The 19,711-nt window shown below is 36.0% G+C and overlaps 1 protein-coding gene across 2 annotated transcripts in view; it reads right to left on the bottom strand.

Moving 5' to 3' along the window:
• Positions 1-19,711, bottom strand: part of LOC131069760 (BTB/POZ domain-containing protein At1g01640) — a 48,986-nt gene that overhangs the window by 17,404 nt on the left and 11,871 nt on the right. The window contains exon 4 of one of the 2 annotated variants that reach the window (XM_059218670.1): positions 11,603-11,788. The exons of the other annotated variant lie outside the window; for it this stretch is intronic. Coding sequence (XP_059074653.1) covers positions 11,759-11,788 — 30 coding nt within the window. The 3' untranslated portion in view covers positions 11,603-11,758. Of the gene's footprint in view, positions 1-11,602; positions 11,789-19,711 lie in introns of those variants that run through there. 2 annotated transcript variants of the gene reach the window in all.

Below are 19,711 nucleotides of genomic sequence, written 5' to 3'. Positions count from 1 at the left end.
GCATCTTATTATCTTCGCAATGACGCTATTCTAGCACCACCGTGAAGAGGGGAAAAATGTAGACACCTAAATTTGATTAATTTAATTAATTGAATTTAGCTATCCCGAGTGTACATTTAATTAAATAATTCTTCATTATTTAATTAATTAGTGTTTTCTCCTTCTAGCTAATTAATCTTATTAACTACGCTATAGTCCTCCTTTAATTAAATATTTGACAATCATAAATCATTTAATTAATTAAATTTGACCATTTTCTTCTATTAAATAAATCAAATGCCTAATTTGATTATTTAATTCACTTTGTCCTTTCCTCCTAATATTCCCTCATAAAATTAATTAATTAAATTAATCAATTCTATTTCCCCACGTCTCCTAACTTTAACCTTTATCTAACCCTTCCTCTAGCCTAACCCACCTAACTAACCAAGGGTTTAGTCAACCCTATCCCTTATCCCTCATCATATGTGTGTATTCCAAAAATATCCCAAATTTCCTAAAATTTGAGAAATGCCTTTGAATTTGAAACTCACTTCCTAAAATTTGGGGAAAATATCCTAAATATCTTTAACCATGGAAATATCCTTATTTTTGGAGGAACAATTTCCTAAAATTTGGGGAAAATATCCTAAATGCCCAAAGTATGGAAATATCCTCATATTAGGGGGAACACATTTCTTAAATTTGGGGAAAATATCCCAAATATCTTAACTCATGGAAAAATCCTCATTTTTGAGGGAACCAAATTCCTTAAAATTTGGGAAAATATCCCAAATTTCCTTAACCATGAGAATATCCCTATTTTATAATCTCTTTCAGAATAGAACCTTCCAAATGGAGTGTCTCAATCCCAAATGGGCATGTGTCCTCAAAGACACATGTCATTTCTTCAAATGACACATGTCCTTTTTAAGGACACGTGTCATTTTCTTCCATGACACATGCCCTTCTTAGGGACACATGTCTTTCTCTCACCCCTCTTCATCTCTCCCTCTAGCTTATTTAATCCCCCCATTTTCCTTCCTTATTCATCCACTTCCATTTTCATATCCTCATAATGCCCAAATATTTACTCATCCACATCCATTTAGCACAAGATTTTGTATCATATCTTTCTTAAATATCCACCTTCCATTCACTATCATGGAGCATAATTGGATATCTATCATTCATCAAACACACATCAAATTAGGGGACTATTAAATCGAAGGATAAATCTAGAGTTTGCATTTTAATTGGTATTATGTTGTTTATCTAGTTTTCCTTCTCAATCTTCCTAATATTGAGTGTTTGAATGGATTTTGTGTAGTTAGATTGTTAAATAGCTTTCATTTTATTTGCACACATTGACACTCACACACTTTGTACTTACCAATTCCTCTCTTCAATCTTCTCACAAAGTTTGCTTCAATCTCATCCATGTATCCATTTTCTTCTGGTTCTTCTTCAAGCTTCTTTTTAACTTTGAATGCATCTTCCTTCCTTTCCTTTTTGATGTCATCCAATTCAAGAATCTCAAAGGCAACAAGTGAACCAAGGGGTTGATCAATAGTGTACTTGTTCACGTCACAACTTTCCTTAATGGCATACTGCTTGGGTTTATATAGCTTTTGGGCAATGTTGTCATTATATTCCTTACAACTTCACTTTCTTCTAGCATTCAACCAACATATGTAAGAGTATTTACATTTTCATTTACTTAATGAATATAGCCTAAACAATATTTTCATCACTAGACATTGTCACATTCTAACACAGTCAAAGAAGGGAAATCCAATAAAGGACAACCCAACCTTGCATCTTAACACATAAACCATGCAAGATATATCGGTAACCAATAACAAAACAACAACAAGAACAATCGGTAACAACACAAAATACATAACCAGTAAATAACTTGAATAAATCTTATTACAATTTAAAGAATTACACATGCCACATGCTGGATCACAACTCAGGATACAAATAACGCTTAAAACACAATTACAAGATTTGCAGATCATCCACATATCATATCGGCTTCCAGGAACAGTCTACCGGTTCTACCCTAATCCAGACCTCAGCCTTCCGGCCTTAGTCCAACCGGATTAGTACCTCGCCGGATCTACATCTTCGCTTGATCTCAAAACTCCATCTTCTATCTTCTAATTTATATATCCTCAAATGATTCACTAGCTTCCATTTATACCGTCTACAAATAATTACAGCTCAATCAAGTCGGCCCAAAGACCAACTGGTTCATGAAACGTACAACGGTAACATGTCGGCTCCAATCACTAAGAACAAACACAAAAACATGAAACGATGCATGGACCTCTGGGAATAACGACCAAGGCCCAAAGAAACATCTCCAATGATCCGCAAGTCACAGAGGTCAATCGCAACCTGATCCAACTTTGCTCAACACACTACCAGACTAACCGGTAAGAACATATCAACCAGGCCAATACCGGAATCGATAACTCATTGGGATTAAATCCAAATGCCATGAAACTCAAACATGACAAAGACAACGAACTCAATGGAATAAACCCAAAACCACAACACTAAACACTCCAACATGAAGAAATGCCTTGATCTAAAGCAATTTCACTGAAAACTGCCCAACTGGTAAGAACTAGACTGGTGCTCCTGCATCAGACTCTCAGGGTTAATTGAAAAGTGAGTCCCATCACTTGATCTAGTTTGGTTATCTATCAGTAGGTACTTGTAATTGCCTTAGGGGGGTTCGACGATCTGACTACAACTTTCGGTTGCCTCTCCACGATGATCTACTGGTCCAAACTGTGGCCTACCTCAATCGACGATCTGTTCAAGTCTTCACCCACTAACTGCCTCAAGATGAAGATCTAGGATCGATGGTCTACCTGCAAACCTTGCTCTGCCTCACTTTTGGCGATCTGAACAAGTCCACAAGTTGCCTCAATTTTCTCTCCAACCAATCGGTGCACAAACAATACTCTGTCCAACAACAGGTTCTCAAACTAGCTCTGATACCATTTGACGTAGTCAAAGCAGGGAAATCCAATGAAGGACAGTCCAACCTTGCAGCTTAACACATAAACCATGCAAGATATACCAGTAACTAGTAACAAAACAACAACAAGAACAACCGGTAACAACATAAAACATATAACCAGTAAATAACTTGAATAAATCTTATTACAGTTTGAAGAATTATACATGTCACATGCTAGATCATAGTCCAAGATACAAATAATGCTTACAACACAATTACAAGATCCACTCATCCACATATCATATCAGCTTTCGGGAACAGTCTATAGGATCTACCCTAATCTGGACCTCAACCTTCCGGCCTTAGTCCAACCGAATCAATACCTCACTAGATCTACATCTTCTCTTGATCTCAAAACTCCATCTTCTATCTTCTAATTTCTATATCCTCAAATGATTCACTAGCTTCCATTTATATTGTCCGCAAATAATTACAACTCAATCAAGTCGGTCGAAAGACCAACCGGTTCATGAAATGTGCAATGGTAACATGTCGACTCCAATCACTAAGAACAAACACAAAAACATGAAACGATGCGCGGACCTTTGGGAATACCGGCCAAGGCCCAAAGAAACATCTCCAACTATCGGTTCCTCCTCAGAGGAGTCTGAGAAGGAGGAACCCCAGTCTCCCCAGAAAAAGAAAACTAAAACTTCTATTTAGACAAGGAACAAACAAAAGAGGCATGGAGAAAATGTTATGGAGCTGGAGGAACAAGAGCAGAGAAAGGATCTGGAAGTCGACCAGAAACTGGAGGAGGAGATCACAGGGGCAGGCTTTGGTTAGAGGATCGATGGAAAAGTTGATAAGATCACTAGTGGAGATGCTCCCAAAAATGATCAGGACAATATTGGTCAGAAAACCCCTCCTTCAATTCCCCCCACTGAGGGATTGAAAGGTTTTGTGGACACCATCGACTGGTTAATTAACAGTTACAAGAAAGTTGTGGTGGACAATAAGAAGCTGAGCCACAGGGTACAAATCCTGGAGACAATAAGTATTGGTGGAGGCAAATCTATGGCGGATTTTGTCGAGGACCTGACTAAAATTGTTGCTAGAGCCGAAGAGATCAGAGATTCCTTCAACCCCAGGTTTGAGAAAATTGAGAAGGACCTAACAAAGGTAAAAACTAATGATAATGCCATGGACCAGAGGATGGCAGATATTGATAACAAACTCAATAAATTTGAAAAATGTCTCAAAGGTATTGCAGAACAAAGCTATAGCATCCTGGAGGCTTCGACCGACAATACCAAAATCCTCATAAGAAAATTGGAGGATGAGAAGGATCCCCTGGAGCTGGAACCGGACATTGAAGGTATGGGAGATTTGCGAGAACCAAGATCAAGAACCAGAGGCAAAAAGAAGGAGAAGAAGCCTAACAAGGATATGGAAGAACTTAAAGTTGTTGCGGCTAACTATGACCAGCTGGTCAATAAAGCGGCGAATCTTCTCAAGTCTTTATAGTTGTTGTTTTTCTTTTGTCTTCTCACTAGTTTTTCCGCTTTGCTGTTCCTTTTGTGTGTTGTCCTTTCGGTTCACTGGTCTTTTTGCTAGTCATTTTGTAAAGCTATTTCAAGCAGGTCTAGATGCTTTTTGATGATCTATTTTAAAACTCCTTTGTTAAAGGTTTTGGGTCCTTAAAACCTATTTTTCATATTAATCAGAACATCTCCAACTATCGACAAGTCATGGAGGTCAAGCACAACTCGATCCAACTTCGCTCAACACACTACTAGACTAACTGGTAAGAACATATCAACCGGGCCAATACCATAATCAATAACTCACTAGGATTAAATCCGAATGCCATGAAACCCAAACATGACAAAGACAATGAACTCAAGGGAATAAACCCAAAACCACAACACTAAAAACTCCAACACGAAGAAATGCCTTGATCTAAAGCAATTCCACTGAAAATTGCCCAACCAATAAGAACTAGACCGGTACTCCTCCATCACATTCTCAGATTTGTGCTTTAGATTTTTAATCTTGGCTTGCATTGTCTTTTCATCACCTTCAAATATAGCCTTCAACTTCTCCCAAATTTCTTTAGTTGACTTTGCCCCTATGAATTTGTTGAATACTGCATCATTCAAGCAAGAAATAATTGTGAATGTAGCTTTGCATTACTCTCATATGCTTTGATTTCATTAGGAGTTGTAGAACCATTATACGAAGTAGCATAACCCTTCTTAATGCTTTCCCCAATTTCAGACCATATAGCTGCCAAATGATATTTCATCATTTCTCTCCAACAAGCATAGTTTGTGTCGTCAAACTTTAGAGCCTTGAAGGTGTAATCATGTGTCATCCATAATCTTCCTCAAGTGGTTAAGCTTCTCAAGAATCTCACTTTGATACCAATTATTGAACACACCACAGGAATGAGAGGGGGGTGAATTAGTCTAGAACACTAATAATACTTTTTTTTGAGTTTTAAACTTTAAAACTCAATCATATAATCATTGTAGTAATAAATCATGAAAGCATCAATCAGATCAAACACATGCACACTAGATTTACATGGAAAGCCCAAGTAGGGTAAAAACACAGAGAGAATCACACTCACAATATGAATATAATTTATTACAATGTTGCCTTTGAAACCCACTTCTCCTAAGAGTACTTGCATAACTAAGGTGCACAACCTTAGGGCAAGATACAAATGACTTTTGGAACTGAAACACATAGTTTTAGGGAAAGATGTAGAAAGTTTCCAAGAGACTCATTATCTTCTAGCAAAGAAAGGAAGAGCTAGATTGAAAGGAACGAGATCTCTTGATCATGAAATTATCCTTCAACTATTATGTCAAGAAACTAATATCATGACAAACATATCTGACTTCAAAATCTATCTCAAAACACTATCATATGGAAGATACTATCATCAAAGCTATTCACAATTCATTTTCACACAGTTCCAATATCAAATCTGCTTCCAACACATTGGCATCTTCTTCTTATCAATTCACTCGCCTTCATATCTTCACTCATATATCCACACTCCTTTATATACAATATTACATGAATTTGGCCACTCAGACCTAAAATATTCATTTTGGTCCATCCCATGAGATAGAGAGGACCCAAAAACATCACAAAATATCATTTCTAAATGATTCCAATGAATCACACATGCTAACACATCTTCCAAGGTTGGCATCAAAATAAGCGTGTAATAAACATTAAAGCATATTAACCAATCAACCCAAAAATAAATATCCAAACACAATGTGGATCTACACACACCATGCTGAGACCCAAAACACCAACTAGATCATTCTCCAAATAAAACCAGGACCAAAAGAATATGATCCAAGTAGTATACAACACCAACGTTAACCAAAAACCACACCAACTGATAATACAGGACTTATAACATCATAACTTCATTTGCCAATCAAAGTATCACTTGGAAACTAAACTAGAACACTACACAAAGCACATGAACATGTCCTCCAAACTACAACACTTGAATCCACATATCTAGAAGCCACTAGGTATTCTCTAAACCTATTTTGACAAACAACCTTGTTGTCATAAACAACAACAACAACAACAACAACAACCAACTCTATCATTTCAGCAATAAAGGAACTGCAAATTTGACAGTGCAATATACACATAACATAGGAATTAGATCTAGAGTCATGACACATAATCTTCACAAACTACAGGAATGCAAAGCATTCTTCCATTGGGTCATTAAGAACTCTTTCTTGCATAAATGTTTTTTCCTACATGTTGAAAATTCTACTATACCATCCTTCTGAAACCACCTCGACATCTTCATTAGAAAACTCAACAATGCTAGAACACTCACTTCCTAACCATCTATAATACATAGTGAAATCAATGACAACACAAGACAATTTGACATCAATGACAACATAGCACAACAAATTAAGTTTCCAACAAAAGGAGAAAGGTAAGAAAAAAATACCACCTCTCATCCTTCATGCCAATGGTAGAGGAAATGATGATAAATATCCTCCAAAGAGAAAGAGTTTATTAAACTAATGCATTAATAGCTCCTAAAAAATAAAAAAATTAAAGGAGAAGAAGAAGCAACAAGCAACTATTCGGGTTGATGAAAATAAAGAAAAATATGATGCCATAGACATCATCTCATCCACTTCCTAGGTGAGTACCTCTCCATCCCCTTCATCTCATTCTTCACTAGATTCCTCACCTCCACATTCCCTCCAAACACTTCCCACTCCACCTAATTTGTCTCATCCCTCCTCATTTGATGTGTGATCTTGATAAGGTTGGGTGTTCATTCACTACTCCTTGACCTATGAGACCTCTATAGTATTCTCCAAATGTTACTAAAAATCTAGTTGTCTCATCTTATTCTTCTTGGTTATAATAGACACTGTCAAGAAATATTAAGGTAACACAAGTTGTTGTAGCCTAATTTTATATTGTTTCAAGTTTTCTTCTAAAATCACCTTAACTAAAAAAGGTTAAAACTACTTCTAAGCTAATGACAATTCCACCTTAGGCAACATTTATGTGGAAGTAGATCATTCCTTTGCAAATAAGGATATTAACAAGGTTACTAAAATTATTTTAGTATCACTAGGATTAATCTTGGTCCTTCCTCTCATGAAGGATATATCCATAATTGTTGTCTATGTTGCCAAATTGGTAGAAAAAATGGAGAAAGATTGACATTTCAATGACCAACTCAAGCAATAGGTAAGGGTTTTGACTTCTTGTCTTAAATCTATTGTTGATACTTCTACCCAACCATTGAACAAAATAAATGTCTCCTTTGTTCCCTATTTGGAAGATAGTAAAGAAGTAATTGAAAAAGTATGTAAATACTAGTCCTATGTTAAGTGATTGATAAGTAGGTTAAATAAATCAAACAAATGGGTTTAATTTCACCAAAGAAGTAGAGAAAACATATGATCTGAAATTGATACCAAGAAAAAGGCAAATGAAGATAAATGAGTGTTTAAAATAGAAGAATTCATAAGATCAGAGTTCATAAAAATATTAAGGAGATGGTTCAAATGAGTGTTAACATACTTGTTGTTGAGCAGGTATATTCAAAGTCCAATTAGAGTGTCACTTGTGGATAAAGAGTATAGAATGAAAATGTGGGCATTAAATAAAATATTTTGGAGCAAACAAAGTTGGTAAAATATTGCAATAAAATGAAAATAGATATAAAAATTGACTTTTATGTAGATATTCAAATAGAAGACAATTCTCAAGTGGTTGATGTCAATTATATCAAGTAGAATTTCAAAGGAGTGATTGAAAGGAAGTTTTAAAAAAAACATATTTTTAATGCAAAATCAATGAGAAAACTCAACAACATCTATAAGGTCAAAGATTATGCTTAAACATAGTAATCTCTATCTCTAGGCTCATCTCCTACAAAGGACAAAAAAGACTTAGAAGAGGACATCATGCCCCTAGAGCTCAAGAATTAATCTATTTTTATTAACTTTTTAATTATGTTCCACCAAGTTTGATAGACGTGGGGATGCATTTCAAGGACGATATATATATATATATATGAAAATTTAAAATATCAATATGATAGCCTATGTATGTATATAAGTTTTGATATATTTGTATACAAGTTATCCCAACCATATAGTAGTCATGGTACTCTTAAGGTTTTGGTTATTGTAGCATCATAAAGTATATCCCTATGCAATTTCATCCTCACCTAGGCCTCACTTCTACATTCTTGCTTTTCGTGATTTGACTCTTCTTTGATTTTACTCACACCCATCTAAAATATGCATCTTTTGTGCCCTTGTGGAACACTGTTTAAAGAGCTCTAATTGGCAGGACTACAATGCCCTAGGTGCCATGGTCCTAGGAATAGGATGCCCTTTGTGCCATGGTCCTCCCAAAAGGGGCCCAAATTTGGACCCCATAACAGTCACATTTCGGAGGTAGGAAAAAATTCTCCATGTCGGTGTACCCCAAAATTTCAAACATATTTGGTGTAGTTAGGTATAAAATAAAGTTTAACCCCCTCATTTTGTAACCTTTATCAATCTCGCAATTGCACTTTTACAACTTCAAGTGAGAAGAAATCAAGCATTATCAAGGCAGTGAAGGAGAGGTCAAGTTCAGATTTCAATCATTCATGATGGCATGCATGATCAAGACATTATGAAGATAATATACATGACATTATCAACCTATGCATGAATACTTCAAAGAAAGATTCATCAAGGTATCAAGTCTCAATTCAAGCATTTCAATTCAAATTTAGCCTTGCCCTCAAAAGGCTAGCTTTTCCAAATCAATCAAATTCCATTTGAAGTTCAATTTCAATTCAATTCAAGGGTTAATTCCAAACCCAAAGTTTGACCTAAGGCAAACCCCTATCAACAACACCATTTTCCTTCTTTCTACATATAGGCGACATATTTACGAGCTATATATGGAGATTTTAGTAGAAAATTCGACGACAATCAAATCTAACTTTTGTAAGAGCAAAAATTAGAGGAACGGGGTGATTTTTGCATCCTAGTCCCATGAATTTCTGATGAGCTTCAAGGAACAAGTTTTGAGCGACATTTTGATTCTGAAAGTTTCATGTTTGTCTACACCTGAGTTTGGGGACTAGGTCGATTTTACCATCCCGATCTTGCACTTTCAAGCTGAATTTTAGGCACAGGTTCCTCTTTGTTTGTTTTGCCCATATCTAGCTCTATGTCTACATATTGTTCTTCTAGCTTGTTTATGTCATTTTATGTTAAATTCCTATCATTTACCCTAGATCTAGCATTTAATTTCAAATATCTTAAGCACCCTCAACTAGAAAAAAGGAGAGAAGGATTCAATTTGTATTCAACCCTTTTCCTCATTAGGGTTGGATCTCTTTAGTTCACTCCCCCTTTTTAATGTATTTCATGGAAATAAGTGGATTCATAGCCTAAATTGTGGATCACCTATATTTCCCTTCTTTACAGTTATATGTTCTAACATCTATATCAATACAAATTCTAAATTGTGTGTATTGCCAAAAAAATCTATTCATATATAGGAGTTATTACGAAAATGGTTGCTTCATCTTTATTATGGTTTCTATTAATTTTTTGTTTATTTTGTCATTTTTTTAGCACTATGGAATGTCATATAATTTGAGGATTCCATATTATAAGCATATCCAAAGACTTGTGAGATTACATTTAAGGCACTATAACTGTTCTCAACATTTTCATTATAATTATTGTAAATATTGTCCTACATAAAATCTATCGATTTCTAGTTTGGGTTTGGTATACATTTCAAATCATTATTATTATAATGTAAAATTCAACAAAATAATGAGTTATCTAGTATATAATTAACTTTTTATACTATATTCTATAAGTAGTATAATTTGGTACCAAAATTGTAAATCAAGTAACTCAATGTCAAAATTTAAAAATGTTTTTCTTAAAGCTCGATGTTTTTTCTTTTGTTTTTTGAGTACTAGGAAAAAGAGGATGGCTATCCATCCACAGGATGGTCAAGGACATCTCAAAAATCCCTAATGCATCTCAAGGATGGCTAACCATACCCAATCTATTCCTAAGTTGTCCACTCATTTTGGAAATGTCCTTGACATTTTGGAAAATTTTGGGGGCAACTGAAAATTTTCCCCAAGCCACCCCCATCCTCAAGATGTCCTCGATGCAAGGACACAAGGAAAAATCCCAAGGAGGCATCCTCATATACCCTTTCTTTTTAAAGTTACAAAAGTGTTTTAAGTTTATAAAATATTAAGAAAACTCTAATCGTTTTAATTATTATTGATTAAAAGAATGAATTAGCACTAAATATAATTTTGGTATGAAAATTGAAAAGTTTGACCCTTGCAATTTTGGGCATTTGAATAAAGGATTTTTTTATGAATATGTATGCTAGCAATAATTTTTTGACGTTAGTACAACCTAAGTTGGCCTAGTGGTGGAGAACTTGTGCTCTTGAAAGAGAGGTCGCAAAAAATTACCTTATCGGCTTTGGCCCACTACCTATCAAAAATAAATAAATAAATAAATTTTTGATGTTATTATTCCTTCTGATGTTGGTGTCATAATTATTTGAAGTGTTCAATTTTATATAGTATCTTATTTTATTCTTGAAGCTTATGTAATTTAGGTTCAATTGGAAGATGATCCTTAATGATTTGTGAGTCTTGCAATCACTTGAAAAATTTATCCTGAAAACATGTTATTCTCTATGCTTCAAAAAAGATAAGACTTTGAGTCTATTGTTGTCTACATGAAAAAAATTATTGGTTGGATTTTTTTACTTTAGTTGTAATTAAAGATTTGCATTTTTTACTTTCTAGTTGAAAAAAACCCCTCAAAAATTCAAAATTTATCATAAGAGAGAGTTGTAACTCTAAATTTCAGAATTTTGTTAACAATAACTTCTCCAACTAATGGTTTGTTTGTCACTACTAATTGTACATATTAAAGTCAATTTTGAATAAAATGGCAGTGACAAAAATGTCAACCAACACCAATAAATTGTGATATTGAGCTACACATGGCATCATGATAATCGGCTCATCAATGAAGATTATTAATGGTCCACACACACTCAACTATATCACCATCAACTAAAGGATAAAGTAAAATTGAGATCTATAAACTAAGAAGACAAGTCACCACCTATAATTAGGAATCAATATAATGCCTCCAACAATGCATCCACATAAACTACCATATTGTGTCGAAGTTGCAAGAATACAAAGAACCTTTATGGCACCATGATCACCACCCAATATATCTACATAAAAAACCATGTAATGTCAAAGTTTCTAAGCATAAAAGAACCTCTATGAAATCATGATCACCACCAAATGTACCTACATTTATTATACATGAAATCTCCCACATTTATATTATAAACTTAACATGTTTAGGTCTCATAATACAACAGTATCAAGTAACACCAACTATGTCTCATATTTTCAACCAAACTAATGAACCAACTAACCAAACTAGATGAACCAAATAAAACTTGCATCCACACGAAAAATATCGATGGGTATAAATAGCTCACATTTAAGTTATAATGGAACTTGTAAGTATATAAAGCCTACAAAATAGCATAATTTTTAGATCTCATAATTCAATATATTGTGTTGGCATGTTTGGCATAATTGATGAAGATGAGATGATGGTGGATGACTATATCGGTAGAGGAAAGATGACATGATCAATTATTTGTGTTGTCATTGATGGCAACCAGGGTCAACTAATGTTTAATGATGTTTACAAATGGTTTTTGGTGATTGACTTGTTGGCTAGGTGATTTGGTCTACCAAAGTAAGAGTTTGAAAGTTTGACAGAGTTTACTAGCAAGACTGTGAATTAGGACCTTAATCGGTAAAGCAGATAAGTTTTGATGGAATCGAGTGATTGGCGATGTTTGGTGACTTGTGGTTTGATGTATAAGATTTTATGACAAATTTGAGTATGTAACTGAAACCGCATCCTATGATGGTTACTTGAAAGCATGTTTTGAATTTCTAATGAAGTTTTGCCAAGTTTTAAGAAGGGTTTAAGGACCGGTTAAGAATTCTTCTAACCGGTAATGATTATTGGTTTGGCGGTGATCTACATCAAGTTCATGTGTTGCTGATAATGCACCACAAACTGTGTGATATGTTTGAAAGATGTTTTTGTGCGTTTGGAGAGCGAATTTCTTGGGAATGTGCAAAGTTCTTAGCGGAGTGTGCTAAGGGTTTGACTTTGTACCAGATCGACTTGTTGTGACGATTTATGATCATTCAACGGTCGATATTGATTTATAATCGATTGTAATGACCCCTATGATGATTTGTAATAAGTTGTAAAGATTTATGATGACCTATGTGGTAAGTCTTAGGGTTTTGATGTTGACCTAGTTGTAAAAGTCATTTATGTCAGTAAGATTGATGTTTTGGAGTGTCAGTGATTTAGAGAAGCATGTGAAGTCGAACCAGGGTGTGTGAGAAGATCTGCCAGTGAGATGCAGACTTAGAACTTAATTGGATTTGATCAAGCAAGCAGTTGAGTGCTATACACAAATCATTCACTGTTGTTCTCTAACAATTACAACAGCTAAAATCCCTTAACCGGATAGGTCCTAACAGACCTCATATTGTAAAATATCCTAACAGGGTGACTCAATATTTGAGTTATAAATCCTCTTGCGAGGTTGATCCTAACATATCAAAGCTTCTAACAGGGCTAAGGTAAATCCCTTAGCTGGGTGACTCCTAACAAGGTTTGCTCCTAATAGGGCATCATTGTAAGCTTCTAACCGGGCTTGGCTCCTAACAGGGCGCATTCCAAAAGAGAAAAATATTTGTGGGTACCAATTCCCACCGTGGTTTTTCCCTATTTGGGTTTCCACGTGAAAATCATGGTGTTCATGTGTGGAATGTTTTTCTTGTGATGTTCATATTTTATTTCTGATAATCGGTTAAGACAATTTGTGTTTGTTTATCAGAGATCTTAAAATGGTTACCGGTATTGATGATTATATGATTGATGAAGCATTCTGATCACTTTATAAGTTGGTTTAAGTATTGAATGTTTTCAGATCTAAGATAAGTTTGTTTTGGTGTTGAAAGTTTTAGTTTTTGTTAGTACTGATTCAACCCCCTCTCAGTATTAACTGGATCTTATAGGATTAAAAATTGGTATCAGAGCGTTGGTCCTCTATGTGTAGAAAGCCTAACAACTTGAGGGAAAGATTCTGTGAAAGATGATGAAGAAGGAGGGTCCTAAGTTTACCAAGGACAAGTACTGGATATGGAGTGATCGGATTAAGATATACATTAAAGGAATGGGTTCACAGTACTATAATCATGTGATAACCAAGTATGTTGCTCCTACTACCAGTCCCTTGACACCAAATAAACTAAAAGAACAAAAGGAAAACATTTAGGTTCTTCAAGCAATTATAAGTACTTTGTCTGTCTCTGAGTATATTGATGTTCATGGATTAGAAACTGCAAATGAAGTATGGGAAAAATTTAATTTAATTTATGGAGGAGATGAACATGTACAAAGGGCAAAGAAAGAGAGTTTGAGAGGAAAATTTGATGATATGAAAATGGTTGATGGTGAGAACATAGCTCAATATGGACAAAGGTTTAAGGAAGTTGTAGGTGGAATAAATAGTGTCAGAGGTAAGATTAAAGATGATACTATTGTTAGCAAAATGCTTAGAACTCTTTTACTATAGTATTCTATCAGAGTGTCTGCTATTCAAGAACTGAGATCCATTTCAAAAGATAAAGTTATTGTTTATTCGTTAATTAGAAAGTTAACTACATTTGAACTTAACAGTTTTGATAATAGTGTTTCCAACCTTCTGAATCTGCTTTTAAGGCTTTTGTAACTGGTACATCAACAAGAAAATGAAAAGATGTTTGTCATAATCATGACAGCAGGTCTCATCATGGTGGTAGCAAAGGTGATGGTGATTATGAAGATCATCTGATGGAACTTGAGGCATTACTGGCTAGAAGATTCCCTAGAGGAACATGTAAATATAAAGGTAAATTACCCTTGAAGTGTTTCTCTTGTAGTAAGATTGGATGCAAAGCTGCTAACTACCCTAACATTGATAAGAAAGATAATTTTAGGAGATTCAAATAAAAAGGCAAGAAATATTGTTATGTTGTAGTGGATGAAGGTGTGACTGATGATGAATCAGAAGAAGATGACAACGAGGAGATGGTATTTGTTGTTGTGAAGGAGGATCTGACTGATGAGAAGGCCTTGGTGTCTCACATGGATAACAATGATGAATGGATAATAGATAGTGGTTGCTCACACCACATGACTAGTGACAAAAGTAAGTTCTTATCCCTTGAAGAGTTTGATGGAGGTGTTGTAATATTTGGTAATAAATCTCCCTGCATGGTTAAAGGTAAAGGATCAATTTCATTGAATGGGAAGAGTAATGCAGATGATGTCTTTTGGGTCAAAGGACTAAAACATAACCTCTTGAGTGTTGGACAACTTAATGATAAGGGATGTCTACTTGAATTCAAAAGTGGAGTGTGCAGGATTCTTGGAAATAATGGAGAATTGATTGCTACTGGGAAGCAGATGAGAGGTAATCTATTTCATCTGAATACTATTGTAAATAGTTGTTTGGTGGCGAAGATTGAAGACAGCTAGTTGTGGCACAAGAGATTTTGTCATGTCAATTTTGACAATTTGATTAAAGTTAGTAAGTCAAGCATTGTTAGAGGTTTGCCCCAGCTTGTGAAACTAGACAATGTGTTATGCGAGGATTGTCAGATGGGTAAGATTACCTCTGTATCCTTTAAGAGTAAGTCTTTCTCTTCAGAGAATACTCTTGATTTGGTTCATACTAATCTTTGTGGTCCTATGAGGACTAAGAGCTATTTTGGTGATAAGTATTTTATGATCTTTACCGATGATTATTCCAAAATGATGTGGGTAACTTTTCTAAGAGAAAAGTGTGAGGCTTTCAGTAAGTTTAAAGAATTTAAAGCTCTTGTTGAGAAAGATGCCATGAAGAATCTAAAATGTTTGAGATCTGACCGGGGAGGTGAATTTACTTCTGATGAGTTTGTGAAGTTCTGTGATGAATGGGGAATTAAGAGGCAGATGTCAGCTCCTAGAACTCCACAACAAAATGGGATAGCAGAGAGAATGAATAGAACAATTGTTGAAGTTGCTAGAACCATGTTGATTCAAGGTGAAGTACTGAAGATGTTTTGGAGAGAAGCAGTCAGCACTGTTGTCTATACTTTGAACCGGGTACTTGTCAAAAAAGGTAATGACAAAACACCTTATGAATTATGGCATGGAAAGACTCCTAGTGTAGGTTATTTCAAAAAAATTGGGAGTAAATGTTATATTAAGAGAGATGATTACACTAAAAAGGTTGATGCTAAGTGTGATGAAGACATTTTTCTTGGTTACTCTACAAAGAGTAAGGCATTTAAATGTTATAACAAGAGAACTAAGAATATCATTGAGAGTGCTAATGTGAAGATAGATGGTCTCCTTGAGAAATATGGAGAGACCAGTAGATCTGAGCCTGAGAAAGATGAAGAAACACTTGTGTTTATAGAATCGGAAGCGCAGAAGATTGATGAGCAAAAATTTGCAGAAATAGGTGCTCAACTGGTAAATGCAGAGAGGGATGAAGAAGATGAAGAACATGAAGAACATGAAGTAGGAAGCACAACACCAGAACTAGTTATTCCAAGGTGTGTCAGATTAAATCACTCAGAAGCACAAATAATTGGAGATAAACATGTTGGAGTACAAACAAGGAGGAAAATCAGAAAAAAATGTTGTCTGATTTCTACTATCGAGCCAAAAATGGTAAGAGAGGCATTAAAGGATGATGACTAGATTAGTGCAACGAATGAGGAGTTGGATCAGATAGAGAAAAACAAGACATGGACACTTGTTTCTAGACTGGAAGATAAGAATGTGATTGGAACCAAATGGGTTTTTAGAAATAAGTTAAATGAAGAAGGCAAGGTTCTGAGAAATAAAGCAAGATTGGTTTGCAAAGGTTATGCACAAGAAGAAGGAGAAGATTATGGTGAAACCTTTGCACCTGTGGTGAGATTGGAAGGAGTAAGAATGCTACTTGCTTATGTTGGATTTAAAGGATATTAAGTCTATCAGATGGATGTTAAATCAACTTTTCTCGATGGCATCCTTGAAGAAGAAGTATACATAGAACAACCGGATGGATTTGCTTTGTCTGAAGACAAAGATATTGTTTGTAAACTACATAAGGCAATGTATGGATCGAAGCAAGCACCGAGAGGAAGGTTTGAAAGGTTGCATGCACCCCTGATTAAGATAGGATTCCAGCATACCAGTGAGGACAGTAACATATATATAAAGATTGATGGAGAGAAAGTATTGATAGCTGAAGTATTTGTGGATGACATTGACTTTGGTGGTAATGATGACTTATGCATGGATTTTGCTGAGGTGGTGAAAAGAGAATTTGAGATGTCTCTTATTGGAGAAATTAGATTTTTCATTGGGTTGCAAGTCCAGCAATTGGATGGTAGAATTTTTATTTGTCAGAGTAAGTATGTCAAAGAGTTGTTGAAAATATTTGGCATGGAGAATTGTAAACCAGTTGGTACTCCAATGGTGACAGGTTGCAAATTGTCTAAACAAGATGACTCACCATCTGTTAATGATAAATAATAGACGTCTATGATTGGTAAATTGCATTATGTCGTTCATAGTAGACTGGATATTGCACATGTTGTTGGTTTGGTTGTTAGATTTCAAAAGGATCCCAAGGAGACTCACTTGGTAGCAGTGAAAATGACATTCTTGTACCTAAAAGGCACAATATATTATGGTTTGTGGTATCCTTATTGTTGGAAAATGTGCCTCAAATTCACTTGACAATAGTCCATACTGATCAGGTTAAGTCATGTTGATGAAATAGTATGAAGGATTTTGTGAGCTCTATTGGCATGACTCTTGCCGATGTATTCCCTTCTATCGGGTATCGGAATAGCAGGTTTGAAGTCATCTCGATGACCCGATGAAGTCGACTTCGGTCATCGGGGTAACTTCGGCTATCGGAATAACTTGTGCAGCGGTATGTCGATCTCCTGATGAGCCCGCTCTACCGGTCTCGGTTCAGGTCACCTATCGGCTATCGGATTGACATTCTGAATGTCATGTTGATGTCCCGATGAGCTCGCTTTACCGGTCTCGGTTATTTCGCTTATCGGCATAGTGTTATTCTTTGTGTCCCGATGACCCGATGAAGTCATCCTACCGGAGTGGCAATGCAAATCGGGATAACAGTTTCGGACTTGGTTCGATGAGCCAATGAGTCCTTGTTCTTGGTATCGGCATAGTAGTTGTGTTCCTGTTCCGATGCCCCAATGGAGATCACTCCTAGCCTTCGGAGATCGGAGTATCTTTTGGAGAGTTATACTGGTGACCCGATGGGGTCGCCTTAGGCGATCAGGTATCATCACGCCATCGACTTTACCTTTTGAATGTTGTGCTGATAGCCGATGGAGCGGAGATTGATCGGGGGAGCGAGGTCGAACTGAGATCCAAAAGATCGATTCTCAGATACTATGTATGAGACTGTCAGTGTAAATGAATACGAACCGACCCGGTTGTCTACTACATGTGGGATAACTATTTTTTTCATGATTGCAGATTGACACAGGCAGACGGTTACACTTCGAGCCGTTGGGGCCGTTACTCTGATGAACCATCGAGTTGTTTGGTATTGAAAACTGACGGTAATCCAAAGGTTGGTAGAGGAGGACGAAATCTTGAGAGTAGGGGTTTTCTGCAAAGAGTTTTGATCTAATAGTTTGTATGTCTGGAATGACTGTGTAACAGAGTGAAGAAAATCTACAGATGAGACTCTATTGTATTGTTTTAACATACTGTTAATAAAGTTGATCATTTGCTGGTGGTGGGTTTTTCTCCCGAAAGGGTTTTCCCACATTAAACTCTATGTGTCATCTCTTTGTGCCTTTTTTGTGCATGTTTTACTCATACCATATTCAGTAAATGTTGAAGCTTTGTCTACACTAGTCTGTTTCTCCTCTGTGAATTGACATTAAGGAAGCGAATTTCGCACTTGCTTTCCTTACAAGTGGTATCAGAGCCTATCCCGTTTTGTTATCCTTGTTGGGTTGGGTTGGTTTTTTGTGTCAGTTCTATCTCAGTGGGAGTTTTGTAGAGTGTCTACTTGTTTTACAGATTGAAATGGCGAGTACTTCAGGATGCATAGACATGGAGAAGTTTAATGGTTCCATTTTTGAACTTTGGAAACTCAAGATGGAAGATTTGCTGGTCGATAGAGATCTCTGGGGTGTTGTAGTTGCAACTTCTAAGCCTTCAGGCATGAAGCAAGAAGATTGGGATTTAGCCGACTAGAAGGCAAGGGGTCTAATCAGGTTATGTCTGGCTGATTCTATTTTGTTAAATGTCCATGAGGAGAAGTCTGCACATCTTCTCTGGGAGAAGTTGGGTGATATTTATCAAGGAAAATCCTTGATGAATAAACTTTTCTTGATCAAGAAATTGTACTCTTTGAAGATGGACATAGGGACATCATTGGCAGATCATTTGAATGCATTCAACATGGTTCTTGCACAGTTAACTTATGTTGGTGTGTCCATTCAGGAAGAAGAACATTGCATGTTGTTGTTGTGTTCATTGCCTGACTCTTGGGAACACTTAGTGATGGCTATTGGTAGTACCACGACCCAGTTCAAGATGGATATGGTGGTTAATACTCTTTTGTCAGAAGAAATGAGAAAGAAGTCTTCTGAGACAACAAAGGATGCACTCTCTATTCGAGGCAGATCGAAGGACAAAGACAAGAAGAAATAAAAGAAGTCCAAGTCTCATGAGAGTTTTAAATCTCCAGGCAAGAAGTCAAAGGTGAAGTGCTGGAACTGTGGGGAGAAAGGGCATATCCGAAAGGACTGCAAGAAGGAGAAGAAGAAGAAGAATAAATTTTCTGACACTGAGTCTTCTCAAAGTGATGTTGATGATTTTGTTGCAGCCCTAGCAGTGCCTACCACAGACGACACCTGGTTAGTAGATTTTGGCACATCTTTCCATATGACGTCCCACAAGGAATGGTTCTCGAAGTATGAACCATATGCTGGTGGAAAGGTATATCTAGCTAGTGATTCTACATTGGAGA

This window comes from Cryptomeria japonica, chromosome 4 (assembly GCF_030272615.1).
Source record: "Cryptomeria japonica chromosome 4, Sugi_1.0, whole genome shotgun sequence".
Classification (NCBI taxonomy): domain Eukaryota; kingdom Viridiplantae; phylum Streptophyta; class Pinopsida; order Cupressales; family Cupressaceae; genus Cryptomeria; species Cryptomeria japonica.
The sequence above is the reverse complement of the archived record's forward strand: the minus strand, read 5'-3'. Positions and strand labels throughout refer to the sequence as shown.